At 48.5% G+C, this 22,937-nt stretch overlaps 1 protein-coding gene across 2 annotated transcripts in view; it reads right to left on the bottom strand.

Annotated features, from left to right (window-relative positions):
* The window catches only part of SH3PXD2B (SH3 and PX domains 2B), a 123,392-nt gene that overhangs the window by 15,464 nt on the left and 84,991 nt on the right, over positions 1 to 22,937 (bottom strand). Inside the window, exons 7-13 of one of the 2 annotated variants that reach the window (XM_086362201.1) lie at positions 21,299 to 21,433; positions 15,543 to 15,647; positions 13,888 to 13,971; positions 10,413 to 10,530; positions 7,154 to 7,380; positions 5,507 to 5,556; positions 4,510 to 4,635 (exon numbers count right to left, since the gene is read on the bottom strand). In XM_086362201.1, coding sequence (XP_086218327.1) covers positions 4,510 to 4,635; positions 5,507 to 5,556; positions 7,154 to 7,380; positions 10,413 to 10,530; positions 13,888 to 13,971; positions 15,543 to 15,647; positions 21,299 to 21,433 — 845 coding nt within the window. The remainder of the gene's footprint in view (positions 1 to 4,509; positions 4,636 to 5,506; positions 5,557 to 7,153; positions 7,381 to 10,412; positions 10,531 to 13,887; positions 13,972 to 15,542; positions 15,648 to 21,298; positions 21,434 to 22,937) is intronic. The other variant, XM_086362200.1, reaches the window with a different exon arrangement.

The raw sequence follows: 22,937 nt of genomic DNA, 5'->3' as shown, positions 1-22,937 counted from the left end.
GTCCATGGAGTCAATGATGCCATCCAACCATCTCATCCTCTGTCTCCCCCTTCCCCTCCTGCCCTCAATCTTTTTCAGCATCAGGGTCTTTTCCAGTGAGTCGGAACTTTGCATCAGGTGGCCAAAGTACTGGAGCTCCAGCTTCAGCATCAGCAACACCCCAATATAAAATAAGAAGTTAAAGAAGAAAAAAAAAAAGATCAGCTTTCCAAGGCAGGGGACATGGGTTCTGTCTCTGGTTGGGGAACTAAGATCTCATATGCTGTGGGGCAACTAAGCCCACACATGGCAACTAGAGAAGCCCACGTGGCATAGGGAAGCCCCAGCATGGCCAAAAAAAAGACGCTTAGGACACACACCACACTCATGTACTGGCTCATAATCATCTGTTCACTCTCTGTACCTGTCATTCATTCCAATGTGCATTCACAAAGGAATGGCTCTCTGAGTACCTACTGCGGACCAGACAGGGTTAGAGGCGAGAATGAAGAGGAAAACATTCCCTGGTTTTCTGGGTATTAGCAGGAGGCTAGCGGGGAGATGGATTTTCATTGATTTAACAACATTTATTGCAAATCCACCATGTGCCAGGCACTGTGCTAGCTCTGGGGTTACAGAAGTAAAAAAACAGATACGGTCTCCATCCTCCTGAGATCCTCAAATACTGGGCAGATAACCAGCAGGCTGTCAATACGTCTGGTTCTAATCCGGAGACAGACAAGGGTTCAAATCCTGACTCTGTCACCTTTTGGCTGTGTGACTTTGAATAGCACCTTTTTTCTGAGCCACAACTTCCTCATCTGAAAAACAGGGATTGAACCATTCCTGCCTCATAAGAATAAATGATAATATGATTAAGGGAGACACAGCCTGCAAGGTGCTGAGTGCTGTGGCTGGCACCTAACTGCTTCTCCGTTACTTATGGACTTCCGTTCAAGCTCTAACCCCATGAGAAAGAGAAGAGAAATGGGAGAGAAGAAAAAATAAGAGAGAGAAGAGGCAAGTAGGGAAGGAGGTGATCAAAACAGAATACAGGTCAGTCACAAAGGCCGCAAAGTATATGATTCCACGCATATGAAAAGTCCAAAATTGATAAGTCTCTGGGCACAGAAAACAGAGAAGTGGTTACCTGAGGCTGGGGCAGGGGCACTGAGAGGGAATGAGGAGAAATGGAGAGGGACTGCTAATGTGCACAGGGCTTCTTATGTGGGTGATGAACTGCTCTCACGTTGATTATGGTGATGGTTGCACAACTTTCTAACTATACTAAAAAACCACTGAATTTTATACCTTAAATCACTGACTTGTATGGTATGTGAATTATATCTCAATAAAGCTGTTACCAAAATTTTAAAAATGCAGAAGTAGAAGATGGTGGCTATACCAAGAATCCCAAGTAGAACAAGCTTGTATACAGCAAAGGAAACCGTGAACTAAAGGAAAAGCCCACAGACTGGGAAAAAATATTTATATATGATGCAACTGACAAGGCTCAATTCCTAAAATAAATAAACAGCTCATTCAACTCAACAACAAAAAGCAAACAGGCTAACTGAAAAACGGGCAGAAGACCTAAACAGACATTTCTCCAAAGAAGACACAGAGATGGCCAACAGGCACATGAAAAGGTGCACACTATCACTAATTATTAGAGAAATGCAAATCAAAACGAAAATGAAATATCACTTCACATGGGTCAGAATAGCCATCATTAAAAAAAATCTACAAATCTACAATAACAAATGCTGGAGAGGCTGTGGAGAAAAGGGAACCCTCCCACACTGTTGGTGGGAATATAGATTGGTGCAGCCATGAGAAAACAGTAAGGAAATTCCTCACAAAACCAGTAGACCTGCCAAATGATTTAGCAATCCCGCTTCTGGGTACATATCCAGGGAGACCTCTAACTCAAACAGATAAGCACCTCAGTGTTCACTGCAGCACTATGAACAGCCAACGGGTAGAGACAACCTACAGGTCCACTGACAGATGATAAAGATACAGTGTGCGCACACAGAGATACAATGGAGTACCACTCACTGACAGATGAGTGACAGATGATAAAGATACAGTGTGCCCATATGGAGATACAATGGAGTACCACTGACAGATGAATGACAGATGATAAAGACACAGTGTGTGCACACACAGAGATACAATGGAGTACCACTCACTGACAGATGAATGACAGATGATAAAGATACAGTGTGTGCACACACAGAGATACAATGGAGTGCCTCTCACTGACAGATGAATGACAGATGATAAAGATACAGTGTGTGCACACAGAGATACAATGGAGTACCACTCACTGACAGATGAGTGACAGATGATAAAGATACAGTGTGCGCACAGAGATACAATGGAGTGCCACTCACTGACAGATGAGTGCCAGATGATAAAGATACAGTGTGTGCACACACAGAGACACAATGGAGTGCCACTCACTGACAGATGAGTGACAGATGATAAAGATACAGTGTGCGCACAGAGATACAATGGAGTGCCACTCACTGACAGATGAGTGCCAGATGATAAAGATACAGTGTGTGCACACACAGAGATACAATGGAGTACCACTCACTGACAGATGATTGACAGATGATAAAGATACAGTGTGTGCACACACAGAGATACAATGGAGTGCCTCTCACTGACAGATGAATGACAGATGATAAAGATACAGTGTGTGCACACAGAGATACAATGGAGTACCACTCACTGACAGATGATACAGTGTGTGCACACACAGAGATACAATGGAGTGCCTCTCACTGACAGATGACTGACAGATGATAAAGACACAGTGTGTGCACACACAGAGATACAATGGAGTACCACTCACTGACAGATGATACAGTGTGTGCACACATAGAGATACAATGGAGTGCCTCTCACTGACAGATGACTGACAGATGATAAAGACACAGTGTGTGCACACACAGAGATACAATGGAGTACCACTCACTGACAGATGATACAGTGTGTGCACACACAGAGATACAATGGAGTGCCTCTCACTGACAGATGAGTGCCAGATGATAAAGATACAGTGTGTGCACACAGAGATACAATGGAGTACCACTCACTGACAGATGATACAGTGTGTGCACACATAGAGATACAATGGAGTGCCTCTCACTGACAGATGACTGACAGATGATAAAGACACAGTGTGTGCACACAGAGATACAATGGAGTACCACTCACTGACAGATGATTGACAGATGATAAAGATACAGTGTGTGCACACACAGAGATACAATGGAGTGCCTCTCACTGACAGATGACTGACAGATGATAAAGACACAGTGTGTGCACACACAGAGATACAATGGAGTACCACTCACTGACAGATGATACAGGGTGTGCACACACAGAGATACAATGGAGTGCCTCTCACTGACAGATGACTGACAGATGATAAAGACACAGTGTGTGCACACACAGAGATACAATGGAGTACCACTCACTGACAGATGATACAGTGTGTGCACACACAGAGATACAATGGAGTGCCTCTCACTGACAGATCATAAAGATACAGTGTGTGCACACACAGAGATACAATGGAGTGCCACTCACTGACAGATGACTGACAGATGATAAAGATACAGTGTGTGCACACACAGAGATACAATGGAGTGCCTCTCACTGACAGATGAGAGCCAGATGAAAAAGATACAGTGTGTGCACACACAGAGATACAATGGAGTGCCTCTCACTGACAGATGAATGACAGATGAAAAAGATACAGTGTGTGCACACACAGAGATACAATGGAGTGCCACTCACTAACAGATGAGTGACAGATGATAAAGATACAGTGTGCGCACACACAGAGATAAAATGGAGTGCCTCTCACTGACACATGAGTGACAGATGATAAAGATACAGTGTGTGCATGTAGAGATGCAATGGAGTACCACTCACTCATAAATAATGAATGCCAACTGCAGCAGCATGGATGGCACAGAATTATTGCACTAAGTGAAGTAAGTCAGAAAGAGAAAAACAAATACGGTATGATATCACTTATGCGTGGAATCTAAAATATGACATAAATAAACTCATCTACGAAATAGAAATAGACTCACAGACATAGAGAACCGACTTGTGGTTGCTAAGGGGAAGGGCGAGTAGAAGGAAGGATGAATTGGGAGTTTGGGGTCAGCAGATACAAAGTACTACATACAGTATGGATAAACAACAGGGCTCTACTGGATAGCACAGGGAACTATATTCAATATCCTGTGATAAACCATATGGTAAAGAACATGAAAAAGAAAATATATGTAAGTTTTGGGTTGGTTAAAAAGTTTGTTCAGGTTTTTCTGTAAGATGTTATCAAAAACCCGAACAAACTTTTTGGCCAACCCAATAAACCCAAATCACTTTTTGGTACCACAGAAATTAACACAACATTGCAAGTCAACTACACTCCAAAAAAAAAAAAATTGAGAAAGAAAAAGAATCACAAGTAGGCAAAAGAACACCAGGTCTACTCACTTCAACCTTGAGGCCCGCCTGGAAGCTGATGCCATCAGGGATGGTCGTCTGGAATTCGGCAATGGTGTAATACTCTTCCTCCACTTGAGGTGGGATGGGAGGCTTGGGCAGGTTGAGACCTCGAGGCTGGTACAATTAAACACAGTGTTAAATCCAATATAACTCCATTCCCCAGTGCTGAATGAGGGGCTAAGGGACAGGGGCACACAATCACCCTTAAAGGGGTGCTGGTGGGCCCATTTGGATTCTAAGGGACAAAACAAAGGGGATCAATGACTATCAATCTTCTAGATAAACCCTTCAGCTTTAGGGTGATAAGAAAAAACCTGGGACATTTGCCCACAGTCATGAAAATCAGGTGCAAGACAATACTCTCTGAACCTAAGAAATAGCGAGGGTTGTGAAATGAACACAGGTTTCCAAGTCAGACACACTGGTGTGACTTTGGGCAAAGCCCATCCCCTCCTGAGAGCCTCAGTTCCATCTCCTGTAAAATGGGGATAATAACAGGATCTACCTGGTGGGGTCACCCTGAGCATTCGATGACTTCACGTAGTGAAACATGAGCACACTGCCTAGCACCCAGTAGGTGCTCCGTAGATGGCAGACACTAAAAACGAGAGGCCCGTTTTTCACGGTACTGCTTAAAGAGGTACCTAAGAATTAAAAATGGAATATGAGAGTAAAATGCCAGAATGGCACCAAAAGAGAAATGTGTCCCTCATTCTGTTTCAGTCTTAAGTCACCTTATTGGAGAAGACTCATTTACGACAACGCAGAGTGCGCTCAGGAGGCAGAGAGCACACACCAGGCCTAACTGTCACAAAGCCACAGGCCAACTGTGCGATCTCCCTGGACCCGAGCTCTTCCACCTGTCAATGGGATTAGCTTCACAAGGCTGCTGTGTAAAAGAACCCATCCTTGGAAAGCGCGAGGTGAGTGTTGGGGTCCAGTCCTAGGTCGGGGGCTGGCTCCCCAGTTGCAAGGGTCCACTTACTATGGTCATATCCCGGCGAGGAGGGGGTCTCTGCCTCATCTTGGGTGATCCTATAAAGAGACAAGATCTTGTTTCACAAACGATGAACATAATCCCTGAGGTGGACACCATGACAGATCCAACCTCTCCTGCAGGAGATGAGGTATCATGTTTTGTACAAGCGTCAGGGAGCAGCTGTGACCCTTCCTGTGGGAGAAGCCTGATGGGGGCGGGGCCACGAAGATTGGGTCCAGGACTCTCTATTAGCAATGGGATGCTTCTGAGTCCTGGAGCGACGGAAAGCCTTCCAGGAAAGGCAACAAGTGTAATGTGAGGTGGGAGGCAACAAGTTATGTGACTTTGAACCATGCAGCCCTCTTCTGAGGAGTGGGGATAATGCCTGCCTCCTGGAGGTACTGGTGGAGATGAAAGTCAGCAGTACAGGCTTGCCTCTTGGCACGTGGCAGGGACGCATTAATGTTACTGCCCCTGTCTTTGTTTGCTCTGGAGCAAACCCAAATTAAATAATGCATAAACAGAGCCAAACAAACCTGGATTGATGACTTCAGGGGTTTTTCCTCTGAAATTGGGCTGCTCCTGCTCTGGGTCAGGAAGAGGATGACTCTGCAGTGGGCCAATGCTCCTGGCTAAAGGCAGACTATTGAGGAAGGCACCCCACATGCTGCCAGAGCTGATTTAGTTTGAGTCTACACAGAGGGGTGGTTTGTCAGTTGGGGTGTGGGGAAGACTGCTAAACTCTTAAATACCCATTTCCTCTGTCTCTTATTAGAATAAATAGCAACAGAATTTTAGCCAGACACTTGACTGCCTACATAAAGATGACATTTCCCAGACTCCCTTGCAGCTAGCTAATGGCACGGGACTCAATTCATTCAGTTCGGTTGCTCAGTGGTGTCTGACTCTTTGTGACCCCATGGACTGCAGCACACGAGGCTTCCCTGTCCATCACCAACTCCTGTAGCTTGCTCAAACTCATGTCCATCGAGTAAGTGATGCCATCCAACCATCTCATCCTCTAAGTCTGGCCAATGGGATGTGGCCAGACAATCTACTCTCAGGTGTGCTGGGAACATTCAGTCGTAAAATATATACAACAAAGTTCTGAAAAGCAAGCTAAGTAAAGAACTATCTTTGGAGTAAACCCAACACAAGGGTCCATTTTTTCTTCCCCAGGCTCAGAAATGAGGCCCTGCAGAGAGAACACTGGCCCTTGAGTCAGAAGGCTGTGGGTTCAAGTCCCACTGTTCACTATCTGGGTGGTTTTGGACAAACCACTTCATGTCTCTGCTTCCTAACCTGTAAAACAAAAGCAGTGAGTCCTACAAAGTTTGTTATGAAGGATTAGTAAGACTGATTATAACATTCCTGGCACACGGTAGGGGCTTGAGAAACAGGAGGTCTGGTGATTATCATGAGACAGTGGAAAAACCACAGCTTGAGTAGGAGAGCCACATTTCTCCACTCAGGTTCTGTAACTTGCTGGTGGGATGATCTGGAAACAAGTGACCTGGGGCTGTGAGCCCATTTTCTTATCTACAGGATGGAGGGCCACAGGGCTGCTGTGAGGGTGAGGGATAGCGACAGCCTGTGAGCAGCTCTGGACACAGAGCCTGCCGTGACTCTGGGAGCCAGGTGGGTGCCACTTACTCTGCCTGATGTCACCGTCGGGCACAGGGCGGCCCTCCAACCGGCCATCCCTCTGGTTGTTAAGCAGCTCCTTCTCTCGGCCCACCGAGTTCTGCTGCCGGGAGACGCCGTCGAGCTCCAGGACGCCCACGTGGGTGGGTGAGCCAGGGGCCAGCTTTGGGGGTAAGGGTTCCCCGCTGCTCTTCCTCAGGTAGGAGGCTGGGGCCCAGCCCTCTTTGCCCTGGTACCTGGGAGGAGGGGAAAGATGTCGTCCAGCCTGCTCAGCCAGGCCCATGGGAAGAAGCCGAGCTTCTACAGTGAAACTCCCTTCTGGCCCCAGATGGTGGGAACGATGGACCATCATTGCCCAGGGCCAGAGGCTGGCACACTGCTTGCTGCCTCCTGCTGAAGCCTAAGCCCCTAGCTGGACATTCAAGGCCTCCCCAGTCTGGCCTCTCCTTGCCTTCCTGGCCTTGGCTCTCACAGCAACCTCCACATCCCACCCACCCCATGTAGCCTGCAGTCTTGCAAATGCTCCACTATCTCTCACCCTCTTGCCCCAAGCTCCTGCTCTGGGAGACCCTCTGCCTGGAAAGCCCATTCTCTATCATCCTCATCTCTATCATCCCAGCTCTGCTTAAGGTGCCCTCTCAAGGCTTTCCTGAGCCTCCTTCCACAGTGCCCCGGTGGTCTTGCCCACACAACAGCATCCCATCTAAAATGCACAGTGACACTTGGCAGTGATGGTCTTGTTTCCCCACTTAGAATGTGAGGTCCTGGGGGTGGAGATCACAGGCGATTCATCTCTGCGTGGGCCTCACTGCCCGTGAGCTGAATGAAGAAAAAGGGGACAGTGGACAAACTGTCGACAGAACTGGCAGGAGTGAGCGGCCACGGAGCTCTGCTCAGTCCTCACACATCCCACAGTCACCACTGCAGTGACAACAGCGATGGGAACCGCCACTGAAGCACACCACGCTGTGTCAGTCCTGTTTCAAGCACTTTATAGCCATTGATGCATTTCATCCATCCAATCTGGTGGGGGTGGGTGGCAGGAGTGGGTTCAGCCCTAGACAGCTGGCACCTGTCTGTGCTGTTCACCTCTGCTCTGCAGCCTCTTCCCAGCAGCCACAGCTGCTGGTACAAAGCCTGGTATAGGCGGGGTGGGGCTCCAGTCACAAGCAGATTAAAATGTGTTCAGATGGGACTGGAGCAGGTCGGGGGCTGGTTCTAGGGTAACCAAGGGTCACTGAACTCCAGAATGACTGACACCCTAAGAGCCCAGCTCACTGAATTCCAAAGGGAATTGAACAAGTGTAACAATCATTTAATTCTCTGCATGATGGAGTGTGGTTGAATAGCATTACCGGAGGGGCTGATTGGGGAACCACAGGTGTGCAGGAGGTAGCTCGTGAGAACCAACTGTTCATGTCCCTTCCCAGCTCCACGTTTAGCACAATCACAGTGGAAGCCTGAAATCTACCCCGGAGGGATGACGTACACCATGGAAACTGGCAAACACCACAACTCAAGAGCACTTTTTCCTTCTGGGACTGGCTGTGAAACATTTGCCAGCAGACCACTAGTCTGAACCACAAAACAGGTGCCCAGACCTTTGGGGAATAAGCCTAATGGACTGGAGATTGCACAGAGCAGGGCCATCTCTCGTCAAGAATCACTTTAAGTGTTAAACAGCACTGTGTTTCAATAAAAAGGGTCCTTTTTAACTAGAAGCAAACTTATAAGGAGACAGAAATCTGCAGATTTTGGTGTCTATCAACCTTAAAACACCCTTTGAGAAGGACTAAATCTCGTGCCAGCTGGAAAATGCTGGGCGCCACACAATGCAGGCATCACCATGAGACAGTTCATCATCTGGAGGCACTGCTGAGTGGGCTCTGGGGTCGGAAAGGTACAGGTTCACATCCTGGCTCCGTCACTTTCCAGCTTCGCTCAAAGCTCCTGATGACCACGGCAGCATCCCGCTGCCGCCCCGTGAGGGAGCCTGAGCCCAGTCAAGCCACCTGCATTCCACAGCCACTTGGTTTGGGGATAATTTGTTATATCACAAGATAAAACACACTCAAGACATGTGAGCCGCCACTGTCATTGTAAGCGTATGCTGAAGTGTTAGTGGCTCAGTGTGTCCAGCTCTTTGCAACCCCATGGACTGTAGCCCACCAGCCTCCTCTGTCCATGGGATTCTCCCAGCAAGAATACTGCAGTGGGTAGGCATTCCCTTCTTCTCCATCCAGGGATCGAATCTGGGTCTCCTACATTGCAGGCAGATTCTTCACTGTCTGAACCACCAGGGAAGCCCATCACTGTCCTAAATACGCCTTCATACCTCAGTTCTGAGGTCCTGACTCTAAGGAAGCCTTCTTGACTCCCAGGCTGAGGAGCTGTCTTCTGGGCTCCAAAGTCCCCTATGCATTCCTCCTGCACTCACTCACTGCCCTGCCCTGTATGTGTGTCCGAGTCTGTCTTCCACGCCTGAGGGTGTAAACTATTGTGTCTTTCTCACTGTTGAGTCCCCAGTTTTCACAATACAGCTTGGCCCAGAATAGATTCTGGTGTAGGTTGGCTCAATGAATGAAGCGTCACACACTCAGCCCCGGTGACTGGCCCCAGTGTCTTGCCTCACACCAAGGCACAGACACCAGGGGGTAGGGCCCCCAGACTTCCTCTCTTGCCTAAAACTCCTGAGGTTGCCGCCTGCCCACCAGAGTAATCAAGGAGGGAGTTCCCAGGACTCTTATTACTAAAACTAGGAAAGTCCCAAGCACAGCAGGATGAACTGGCCACCTTACCTACCGATGAGCTTTTGATTCCATCACATAGATGAAAGAACTGTAACAAAGTGTTGGAAATGCCGGTCTCCACCAGACTCGCAGAGACGACGGCAAATGATGAGCTTTAGGACGGGCTACAGTCCATGTGGTGTTACCCACCCTGTTGCTCTCAGAGTGGGGCTGGAGTAGGAAATCACTCCCACACAGCAGCTTCAGCCTCCAGTTACTCATTACGAGACACACCTGGAGGTGAAGACCAGTCTTGCTCAATGGGGTTATTGCTATCTGTGGTTCAGTGTGTTCAGAGACAGTTTTGCTTACTATGGCTTTTTAGAGAAGGATATGGGTATGGAAGGACGCCAAATAGCACAGAGGAGAAGTGTCCTTCTATGGCTCAGGCTGAAGCCTCATCTCCTCTGCAATCGTTTACAGACATCTGTGCAGCTGGAGTCCACGTGGCCTGAAACCCACCCAGCTGCAGAGGGTACCTGATCTTCCACCAGCCTTCCAGGTTTTTCTGGATGACCTCCACCACGGCTCCTCTCTCCAGGTTCATTTCATCTTGGTCACGGGCTGTGTAGGGGTAGATGACTGTGTACTTCTCTTCTGTGGGGACAAAGGTATGCTGGGGTAAGTCAAGGATGCTGTAAGCTTGGAATGTTGATGGCTAAGGCTGTGATCCTGAGATGCCCTTGCAGGGAAGGCTTTCTTCCAGAGGCTTCTGTGCACCATCCTTCCCCCAGTCCCCCACCATGCCCCAGTGACCCTCACTTAGCCCTGGATGACCCTGGTCAAGCAGCAACAAGACACAGGACAAAGGGCAGGTCCTCAGAAATCCCTCAGCATCACACATCGCACTCACCTTCCTCCAATCTGTGCCTCAAGGTCACCTTCCTTGAACGTGCCTTATGTAATACCCAGATCCAGGGCACCCTCACCCTACTTAACAGGAACAACCTTCTAACATACCAGATTATTTATTTATCTATTATGCTTCATCTCTCTTTCCCCAGATAGAATAAAGAGTTCCAGAAAGGCAGGATTTGAGTCTGTCTTGTTCATTCCTCTATCTCTAGCACTGGGAATATTTCGGAACTATTCAGTAAAATAGCCAAGGTTTAGTAAATGAATAAGTCCTGAAGGCCTGGTGGGAGTCACCTTGCTCATGCTGGGGTAGAGGACCGGTGTTAAACCCTTGTGGTAGCTCCTCTGCAGTCCTTGTTGGTGGAGGGGTCAGGAACAAGCTGGACTTGGCAGCATATGGTTTGGGGTTGAATCAGTATCACGGAGGAGATAGCCATTTTTCATTACCTAGCTGGTAGCTGATTTCCACTTTTCATTTATTTTCAAGTCCCTGGATCCAACCATGCCTGCAGCTTGCTGCTAAGTCACGTCAGTCGTGTCCGACTCTGTGTGACTCCATAGATGGCAGCCCACCAGGCTCCCAGGTCCCTGGGATTCTCCAGGCAAGAACACTGGAGTGGGTTGCCATTGCCTTCTCCAATGAATGAAAGTGAGAAGTGAAAGTGAAGTCGCTCGGTCGTGTCTGACTCTTAGCAACCCCATGGACTGCAGCCTACCAGGCTCCTCCATCCATGGGAGTTTCCAGGCAAGAGTACTGGAGTGGGTCGCCAGTGCCTTCTCCAGCCTGAAGCTTAAGTTTTATTAAAAAATTATTTTTTAATTGAGATATAATTGACACCTAACACTGTGTTAGTTTCGTGTGTACAACGTAACGGTTTGAGATATGTATCATGAAAAGATTGCCTGCTTCTGTCTTTATTAATGTCACCGGGGTGCTTTCCATCCCCGTCTCGGTGGATCCCAGCTCCCTTACCCCCAGAGCCAAGAGAATTGCCTCCAGCAGGGTCACTCCCACTGCCCTGCAGGCCCTGCTGGAAGGCTGTTCACTGTCCTCCTCAGACGGGGCCCTCCCCAGAGCAAGGGCACAGCTCCCACCCCCGGCACTGCGGGCAGTGACTGCTGAAACAGATAACAGATGAGAGTCCCAGGGGAGACAGTGAGCAGGGGAAGAGGGCCTTCCTGTTTCAGTTACATTCCAGACCCCAGGGAGTCACCGAGCCAGCTGTGCACCGATGCTGATGGTGAGTGTGTCGGGGAAAACACCACGGGCTGCCTGTGGCCTGCCCAGCTGGTGCAGAGGGAGGCGGAAAACACACAGGGCGTTTATTTATTTATTGATCTAGCCCCCTGACCTGCGCGGCGGGGGCTGAGCTGACTCAAACGCCACACATCCTGTGTACAGCAGAGTCAGCGGTTCTCCTCACTCACGGATGCAGGCTGTGAGGGCTGCCGCGGGGAATCCAACCCCGTGGAGGCAGAGAAGTTCTGTCTGGCTAGGTGAGAAGGGCACTGCCTGGGCCCCAGAATAAATAGGGTCATTACTACGGGCTCCAAACTCCTAGGGGTTCTCTAGCAACCAGAGGCCCTTTCTGGACTCCATCGAAAGTCCAGTGACCCCTAACAAAGCTGAAGGCGGGAGACCTTGTGGACTGCATGGTGGTGACACCACCTGCTTACCATCCATCTGCCCTTCCCCTGGTGGCACCGCCGGCCTCCAGCCACATGTTTGGGTGAGGCTGCCCTCGCCAGCACCTAAAGGGAGGGTCCAAAGTGACTGGCCACTGTGATTAGTTTAGGGATGGCACATGACCCAGCTGGCTCAGCTGGAATCAAATCCTGGGACTGTGTTGAAGGAGAAGCATGTTCTTTGGTGGGTGTCCCCAAAGAGTGCCTGTAACTACCATCACCATGAGAGAATGGTTCCAGCAGGGCAGAGAATGGAGCTGAGGGTGGCAAGCATGAGTCTCAGGTGCCAAGGGCAGGTGGAAAGGAAATGTTACCTGCCAAGCCAGTAAACAAAGAATGATGCCCACCATCAAGCCATCAGCCACTGCAGCCACCCCCAAGAGTGCACCCTGAGGGTAATTCAGATGTATAAAAACAGGAAGCATTCTTTGCTCTGAGTACTGGCCCAAGATAGATAAGGTACATATCAAAGGAGTAATTTCAATGAGTCCAGACTCTTGCATCTTTCCACTCATAGAAAAGCACGAAAACCATTAACTTAAGATGTTTGCCTTTTGTGATTAGCAGTAATCTTTCAATGTTAGACTACGTGTTTTGTTTTTTTTCAGACAAAACTCCCCTATATATCCTGGCTCCTCCCTTACCTCTTTGGGGGCGGTGCCTCAGATCTATCTGAGAGGCTGTCTCCCAGGCTACAGTCCTCAGTAAGGTGCCTGAATAAAACTTAACTCATAGCTGTTAGGTTGTGCATTTTTCTTCAGTCGACAGATGTTTTCAAGCTCCCGAATCCAGCCATGCTTGAAGGTGCCTCTACCTAGAGTTTTCAGCGACCTGAGTCAACACGCTTCCCTTTTGCTTAAGCTGGTGTGACATGAGTTTCTTTACTCTTGTCACTCAGATGTGCCAGATACAGGGAACAGATCACTGGATCAACATTATAGAGGCCTCTGGGAATCATTTATTTTTACTTTATTTTATTTTAGAATAAAACGATCTTTATCCTTCTTGCAATAAATTTGACTTGTTTTTTACATTTAACTTTTCTTGCTTTTATATTTTTGCTTTATTTTTTAAATATTTTGCTTTTGATTCGATATAAAATACAGTTGGCTTTGATAGTTTTGTCTCTGCAACATAACACAACCTTAGGAAAAGGATTTTTATTTTGTTCATTAATTTTAGCACCTACACCTCTAGGTATCATTTTCTAACCTGGGAAATTTTAGGGCCCCAGGTCGAGAAACACCCCAGGCTCCCTCCTCCCAAACATACATGCCGACACACACATGGTACAGACCAGATCACCGTTTTTCACGTGCAACAGGCACAGGCAGTCCTGGAGCAGGGGGATGCATGCAGATGCAGGATCCGGTTCTGAACACCGAATGGGGAGGAAAACTCCAAGGTAGGCACCTTGACGCCAGCTGATGGCATACAAGTCCCCCAGTGTCCGGCGGCGACCCGCGGGCTGGGGCAGAGACCAGTACCTCCAAGAGACTGGTCGGGCAGCATGTGGAGGTGAAGGGCAGAAGGAAGAGGTGAGAAGAAAGCACTTCCAGGGTCTTGAGGCAAAGGCAGCACCAAGCACGTGCTCCCACTTAGGAGCAATTAATTCTGTGTCTCTGCCAAGCCCTAGCTGTCTCAGAAGGACCAAATTCCTCAGTATTAGCCCTGAACTTGAGTGAAGAGCCACCCAGGAGACACAGTGCTATTCCCAGCATGATTATGAAGAGGCCCTAAGAGAAATCCTCATGGCAGAGGGAAAAAATGTACAGACCCTTAGGAAAATGTGGTCCCTCTCCCATCTTCTAGCTGTGTGATCCCGAGCCAGTGTTTCTACCTTTCTGAGACTGTTTTCCCATCTGTAAAATGGGGATAATAATCAGTCCTTTACAGAGACACGCCCCATGGTGGGCATCATTAACTGTCTAAGAGAGCTATAGTTTCCAGGCAGCACACCACTATCTTTAAGCTGAGTTGGTTTTTGTACTTTTTCTTCATTAGCCCCGCCCCTAGAGCCTGGTGGCCCTGCAAACACAGAGCAAAAAAAATGCATTTTACTCTGCTGGTGCTGGCTGTAATAAAACTAGATGTAAAACCACGTGTGTGCTTTTTTGCCAACCTTTGAGCATAGAAACCCCTTTTCCTCACTCTCTCTTATGTTAAATACATACATAAGAAGCTCTGTGCTTTCTAAAAAGAGTCAACTAGAAGCAGCAAATATTCAACCCTAGGTAAGCCACAGCTCTGATAAAACGGTGGTAAAAACCGTTCCTAGTTATTTATTATTTTAGGTTCTTGCCAACTGCTTTGCATGTGGGATCTCATTTAACTTAAAAGAATCCCATGATGTCGATACCATCATTTCCATTTTTAGAGGAGGTGGCTGAGGCATAGAAAGGTTAAGTTGCTGGTCCAAGATCACTCAGCCAGTTAGTGGTACAAATTCAAATTCAGTGGTGAGAGTCAAATTCAGGCCTGACTCCAGAACCCCTTTGTTTAGTATTTAAAGTGAGTTCATAGTCTCGATTTAGGAATTCTTGGTGGGTGAGGGGAGGGGAGGTGGCTGGGTTAGGATTTCTGATGCAGCAGGAACCACTCTTTAGGACACCTGTGGGGAAAATTCTCTGGGAAACAGAAGTGAGTGGAGAGGGTCAGTTCTGATCCTGACACCCAGGCAGGGCCATTAAGCTGACACAGAAAGCAGACAAAGCAGAGATCTTTACAGATGGCTTCAGATGTTTTGTAAACGAGCCAGAAGCAGCGCCAGCACCTGGGCCATCAGAATAATTCAAGGGAGGATGAGTGGGGTGTGGACAGCAATCCAGCCGGGCCCGCTGAGGCCCCACGGAGGCATGAGGGCCCCAGCTCTGGCCAGGCTCACCTGGGCTGGCTCCCCAAGGCCACCAAGAGCGGGCGGGCTTGCCCTGTCCCAGCCACAGGGCCTGGCTTCCTGTCCACAGGCTACAGAGCCTGAGCCAGGAAGCTGCTGAGACTGCACTGGGTGAGGAGGCCCCCGCGGGTGACGGCCGGCGGCACAGCAGGCCCGGGGGCCTGGCCCCTCCTACCTTCTTCAGGCTGCAGGGAGAACTCATCTTGCACACCGTCCTGCCCTTCCAGGCAGGTTGCAGGGACCCAGCCTTGCTCTTCAGCAGTGCTGACGAACCACCAACCTGAGAAAGTGAGAGTGCAGACTGAATGTAGTTGGGTCAAGTATGAGGCCTGTGCGTCAGAATATAATAACAGACTCAGCCGTGAGAGGAGTCAACACTCAGGGTGAGGCTAAAAAAGTCACCACTTTATTAGAGAACACAAATACCCATGCAGGGCTTCCCAGGTGGTTTTAGTGGTAAAGAACCTAACAACTCAGGAGACATAAGAGATGTGGGTTTGATCCCTGGATTGGGAAGATTCTCTGGGGGTGGACATGGCAACCCACTCCAGTATTCTTGCCTGGAGAATCCTATGGACAGTTGAGCCTGGTGAGCTACAGTCCGTAGGGTTGTAAACAGTTGGACAGGACTGAAGTGACTAAGCACACCCGTGTTTACCGACTGTTAACTGCTACAGACAGGCTAACGGGAAACCTGCTCTTGAGCCTGGGACAGGGCTGGGGAAGGGAGTCAGGGGTGGGGATGTGGAGAAAGGTTGTTCTAAAGGACGAGAGTGAAGAAAGTAGCTACCTTCACTAAGGTGAGCAAAGCACTTACCATTTTACTTGTAGTTTATTATCCCTATTGCGCAGACGAAACTGAGGCTACAAGAGACAAGACTTGTCCAAGTTCACAGAGCTTATGGCTGGGCTGAGACTTGTACCCAGGGCTCTCTGACACGGAAACCACTGCCCTAGTAAGTCATCTGAGACACTGATTTTGCCTCTCTGCAGATGTAACAGTTTGAGAGGCTGTTCACTCAGACTCAGGCCCTCCCTGTTTAGAGAAGGGGCTGTCATGGGGCCTGTGGTAGGCAGAGTAATGACTCGGGTGGCAAACAGTTACAATTAAGGTTGCAGACAGGATTAAGGGTGCTAATGTGCTGAACTCAAACAGGAAGATCCTGGCTTATCTGGATGCTGCTGTTGCTGCTAAGTCGCTTCAGTCACATCCGACTCTGTGACCCCATAGATGGCAGCCCACCAGGCTCCACGGTCTCTGGGATTCTCCAGGCAAGAACACTAGAGTGGGTTGCCATTTCTTTCTCCAATGCAAGAAAGTGAAAAGTGAAAGTGAAGTCGCTCAGTCGTGTCCGACTCTTAGCGATCCCATGGACTGCAGTCCACCAGGCTCCTCCGTCCATGGGATTTTCCAGGCAAAAGAGTACTGGAGTGGGGTGCCATCGCCTTCTCCATATCTGGATGGGCCCAATGTAATCTCAAGTGAGGCAGAACAGTTCGAGGGAGATGTGGTAAGGAAGAAAGGCATAGAAGGGGGCAACTGCTAGACATAAGATGGAGGAAAGGACCACAAGCCAAGGGATGTGGGTGGTCTCTAGAAAACGGAAAAGGCAAAGCAGCAGATCTTATCCAGAACCTGCAGAAGGGAACATAGCCCTGACAGTGCCTTTTCGTCCAGTGGGACCCATTCTGGACTTCTAACCCCTCAAACCATATGATGATAAATCTGTGTTAAGTCTGTAAGTTTGTGGTATCTCATTACAACAGTCATAGCACATCAACTCAGGGCCCAAACAGCTCATGCACAGCATGAATGGGAAAAACAGGATCTGCTTTGCAGGATTACAGACCTCCAGGCTCTGGAGACCCCAAAGGAGAAGAGCAAGAAGGGGCAGACTCTGAACTAGCTTCCTGGTCTCACAGGGAGGCCTTGGCTTTCAAGCTCCTTGAAGCAGAAGCCACCTTCGGCTTTGCTTGACTGGGTGCACCTCTTAATACATGTTTTGGTGGCTGAGCAGTGTGGGTGTATATGTATGTGTGTATATGAATGAATGGGGTTGATAAACCTGTGGAAAATCAGGAAATATGCCATATATGTCTTCCTAAGGACTCATCTTTGTAGGTATGTGTGTGGCAGATAAAGACACTGTCACGATAGCAATATGTGTTCCATTATGAGCCTATTTTACAGATGGGGAAGCAGGGTTCCGAGAGGGGCAGTGACTTGACCAACGTCACAAAGAAAGTGGTAGAGCTGAGATTCACACCCAGCCTGTCTGGCTTCGAAGCCTCCGCTCTTAACTTGGCACTAACGCCTCACACATTGCTGGAGGAAGAGTAAATGGGTTTGGCCACAGTTTGGAAGCAGGTTGTTTGCTGTGTCTTAAGATTTAAAATGTGCCTATCTTATGGTCCTGCAGTGTTCTGGGTATGTGCGTGCCAAGTCGTTTTAGTCATGTCCAACTCTGTGAGACCTCCTGGACCATAGCTTACCAGGCTCTTCTGTCCATGGGATTCTCCAGGTAAAAATACTGGAGTGGACTGCCATTTCCGCCTCCAGGGGATCTTCCTGACCCAGTCATCGAACCCATATTTCTATGTCTCCTGCACTGGCAGGCAGGCTTTTTACTAGCGCCACCTGCGAAGCCCACTGCCATGCCAGCCTTCTGGGTTTCTAACTTAAAGAGACAGTCACAGTGTATACATAGATACACTGTTCAAACTAGAGGAAGAGAAGACTTCTGGTATGCCATCTCTCCAAGTAGGGTGCAGATGTTATGGGAATAAGAGCTAAAAGTCGACTTAAGAAAGAGCACGTTGGGACTCCCCCAGGGGTCCAGTAGTTAAGAGGGCTTCCCTCGTAGCTCAGTCGGTAAACAATATGCCTGCAATGCAGGAGACCCAGGTTCGATTCCTGGGTTGGGAAGATCCCCTAGTGAAGGAAATGGCAACTCACTCCAGTATTCTTGCCTGGAGGATCCCATGGACAGAGGAGCCTGGCAGGCTACAGTTATGACTGAGCGACTAAGCATACACCAGTAGTTAAGACTCTGTGCTTCCACAACAGGGGGTGCAAGCTCAATCCCTGGTTGGGGAACTCGGCATCACCAAAAATAAAAAAAATTTAACAACAACAACAAAAAACAAAAAAGGAAAAGCAAGCTGCAGGTCAAAATGCATAGAATGATACACCACTGGGGTTAAAAAATCTATAAATATGCATGAAATATGACCTGTATGCGTGTGTGTATAGTTATACATGTACACATGCATATGCAGGTGTGCATGCACACACACATGTACAAATGTGTACACTGTGCATATACATATATGTACACACACATGTACACACGCATATACACATACTTATATACACCTGTGTATACAATTATCAAGAAGCATTCACCCCAAACTGACAGAAGAGCAACCTGTCTGGAAAGAGGACCAGGCAAGAAGTTGGTGGGGAAAATTACATTTTAACTTTATCATTAATGTTTCAAGAGGAACATATCCATATATTACTTGTGTAAGTAAAACATAATTAAAAGTAATTGTTGACTTTGCGGACCACTTGAAGATTTGAGCATCTGCTCTCTTTCCCCTGCTGCCCTCTGGACACACCAGGCTCGTCCTCCACCCCATCCCTGCTCCTCCTCTCCTCCCAGCAACATGTTCTTCCTAACATCACTCAAGGGGCTGAAGCAAAGCGGGGTGGGGGGGGTGCTCCCTTCTTCTGTCTCCATGGAGCATCCCAGTCACACCCATGAGCTGACTATACTCATTTCCAGGAATTAGAACGTCACATGGCCTTGGGGCCAGCTGGAACTGGTTAGGAGTTCCAGCTCGGCAACCTGTCACGAGATTCTGGATGAGTGACCGAGTCACTTGGAGTCTTAGCGTCTTCAGCTGTGAAGCAGGAATAACAACCGCTATATTGAGTAATCAAGGAGTTTTGGTTGGCTAAATGCTCATCTCCTGACTAAAGGGAACACAATCCAGAGACTGCTGGAAATGATTTTTCCCCTTTTTGTTGGACCTTAGCTAGTCACTGCGGAGAAGGCAATGGCACCCTACTCCAGTACTCTTGCCTGGAAAATCCCACGGACGGAGGAGCCTGGTAGGCTGCAGTCCATGGGGTCACGAAGAGTCGGACACGACTGAGCGACTTCATTTTCACTTTCCACTTTCATGCATTGGAGAAGGAAATGGCAACCCACTCCAGTGTTCTTGCCTGGAGAATCCCAGGGACGGGGGAGCCTGGTGGGCTGCCATCTATGGGGTAGCACAGAGTTGGACACAACTGAAGCAACTTAGCAGCAGCAGCTAGTCACTGGGATATCACAGAGACTGGCCCACTAATACCAGCCCACGTCACATTTTAGCCACAACAAAGTCAGTAGGTTTATGCCTCTTTCTCCTGGAGAGGGTCCACTTATGCCCTGCTCCTTGATCTGTCTTCAATGGTGCCAATGCCCTATTCCGGCTAAAAAAGACAAAAGGGAAGGAAATTCATATTTTTGAGCACTTGCTGTGTGCCAAACACAGGCTTGGGCACTCTCTATGTATTGCCTCATTCAATCCTTGGAGCACCCTTTTTGATGAAGCGACCTGCATGGCTGTGAAATGCGGAGTTCAGGTAGGGACCCAGGCTAAGTGCCTCAGCGTCTCATCACAGTCTGTCCCGGCCAGTAACCAGACAAATGTTTTATGGTGCTTCTCTTTGTTGCATTTCACAGATAATGTGTTTTATGTTTTTTTTTAATTGGAGGTTTGTGGCAACCCTGCATCAAGCAACTCTACCAGTGTCATTTTTCTTACAGCATTTGCTCACTTTCTGTCTCTGTGTCACATTTTGGTAATTCTCCCAATATTTCAAACTTTTGAATCTTAGCCACTGGACCACCCTGTGATTGGTGATCTTTGATGTTAGTACTGCAAAAAAATTATGACTCACTGGAGGCTCAGATGATGGTCAGCAAGGGAGTATTTTTAAAATTAAGGTACGTACATTGTTTTTTTGACACAATGCTATTGCACACTTAACAGATTACAGTACTATATGCTGTGCTGCTGCACTGAGTCGCTCAGTCATGTCCGACTCTTTGCGACCTCATGGAGTGTCGCCCACCATGCTCCTCTGTCCATGGGGATTCTCTAGGCAAGAATACTAGAGTGAGTTGCCATGCCCTCCTCCAGGGGATCTTTCCAACCTAGGGATGGAACCCAGGTCTCCTGCATTGCAGGCAGATTCTTTACCATCTTAGCCAACAGGGAAGCCCAAGAATACTGGAGTGGGTAACCTTTCCCTTCTCCAGGGGAACTTCCCAACCCAGGAATCCAACCAGGGTTTCCTGCATTGCAGGTGGATTCATTACCAGCTGAGCTACCAGGGAAGCCCACGGTATTGTGGGCTCTTATTTGCACGGAGAAACCAAAAAAATTCACGTGATTTGCTTTATGGCAGTGGTCTGTAACTGAATCTGCAACATCTCTCAGGTCTGATGGTATGTGAATAGAGGTTCCTGTGACAGCAAGAGGGCTGAAGCAGGGTGTGCATCCCGCCAGAGCCCACAGCTGACAGAACCTGCATGAGGACTCCCATGGTAGCCAAAGGCAAGCCAACAGAGCAAATTTCCGCTGCAATGGGGGGCTCTGTCTCCAGGTGCTTTGAAACCAGAAGGAATGTCCATCAGATGTGAACCTCAGGACAGTTGATAACATATGAGCCAAAGGATGCTGGTGAGCTGTGACCAAGTGGAGTACTCAAGCATTGTGATCAAACAAGGTCAGATTTCTAGAGAGTCATCAACTGGGTCTGTGGAAAGTGACCAGCCTGGATTGGCTACTGCCATTTCTGCACTCCCCAGTGTTCCCTGTCCCAGGGGCTTGCTGACAGTGTAGGGTGGAAGGGAGGGAGTCCAGGCCTCCTACCTGACTCGTTCTTCTCGATGATGTCCACCACTTGCCCCACGCTGAGGCTGATCTCCGAGCTCTCCTGCTTCTGGTAGTCTGCCACCACCACATACTGCTCCAAGACCATGGGGTCCACTGAGGTCAGGTCGCCCCCTGGGGGTACAAATTGTCATCACACAATCCATGTGTGAAGGACCAGGAGCCGGGAATAGCGGGCAGGTGGGTCATGAGGATATTTCAATTAGAGACAGAAGCTGTGGCAGGACTGGTCTCAATGGTCACCTCATCCATTTATTCTTTCACTCATTTGCTCCCTCAACCACTGCAATTTACCAAGTGCCCGTCCTTTGGCAGGCACTGAGGATTCAGAGTTCATTAAGATATGGTACTTGCCCCAAATAGGATGACAGCCTAGTGGGAAAGTTCATTCATTCATATCTATTTATCTATCGATCTGCCATTATTCATCCATCACATCCACTCAACTAAGCATCCACTCATCATCCATCCAACCAAACATCCATCTGTTGCCATCCATCCATCCGAAAGGAAATCAACCCCGAATATTCATTGAAAGGGCTGATACTGAAGCTGATACTTGTCCACTTGATGCAGAGAGCCAACTCATTGGAAAAGACTCTAATGCCAGGAAAGACTGAAGGCAAAAGGAGAAGGAGGTGGCAGGGGATGAGATGATTACACAGCATCACCAACTCAACGGACATGAATTTGAGCAAACTCCAGGAGACAGCAAAGCACAGGGAAGCCTGGCATGCTGCAGTTCATGGGGTCACGGAGAGTTGGACATGACTTAGCGACTGAACAACAACAAGTTTTTGATTGATGCATTGCTGGAAACAACCAAGATGGCAGACAAAGAATGAGCGGGAAAAGGAGGTTACATTAAATGGAGCGGTCAGCGGACCCCTCTGGGAGGTGACGTAAAGCAAAGACCTCTGAGACAAGAAGGCATAAAGAAGTGGGGACAGAGCAACGCAGGCACTGTCGGACAGGACAGGCCGGGAGCCTTCTAGGAACTGGAATGGGGTGGCTGAAGTCCAGGAACAAGGAGAGGGCATTCCTGTCTGAGATCACTTTTGCAGGCATGGGCCAGAGCAGGGAGGGTCTGCTGGACCAAGGCAAGGAGTCTGGATTTTTTTAAACCCTAAAGGAGAAAGCCATTGAAGGGCTTTAAGAAGGGAATGACAAGATTTACATCTTTCCAAAGACAATTCTGGCTGCCACACGGAGACTGGATTAGAGCCTAGCAAGAAAAAAAGCAGCAGACCAGATGGAGGCTGTAGATTTGCAGGACAAGACAGGATGGTAGCTTTGAACGAGGGCAGGGGCAGTGGGGGAGAGGCGACCCGAAGGAGGCTGTTTCCACAGGATGCAGTGCTGTGCAGCCCTGGTTAAGTACTAAGACATAACCGATAAATCAATGAAAAGCTATCACAGGATATGGGTAATGTAAAGGGACATCAGACACTCCAAACAGAGGGGGCAGCACTTTCAGAGCAGCAAGCTGAATGTGGTGGGAGGGCAGGCTGGCTCTTGTTGCCACCAGGCCTGGTTTTCTGAAAGTCCTGATTCGAAGTATTTTCCCTTATATTGTTTCCATAAACCGCTAAAATAGCCGTTTATATTCTGTGTCCAA

The sequence above is a fragment of the Bos grunniens genome, chromosome 20 (assembly GCF_055505025.1).
Source record: "Bos grunniens cultivar Pamir isolate PY7600 chromosome 20, Bosgru_T2T1.0, whole genome shotgun sequence".
Taxonomy (NCBI): Eukaryota; Metazoa; Chordata; class Mammalia; order Artiodactyla; family Bovidae; genus Bos; species Bos grunniens.
This window is presented reverse-complemented; position numbering and strand designations above follow the sequence as displayed.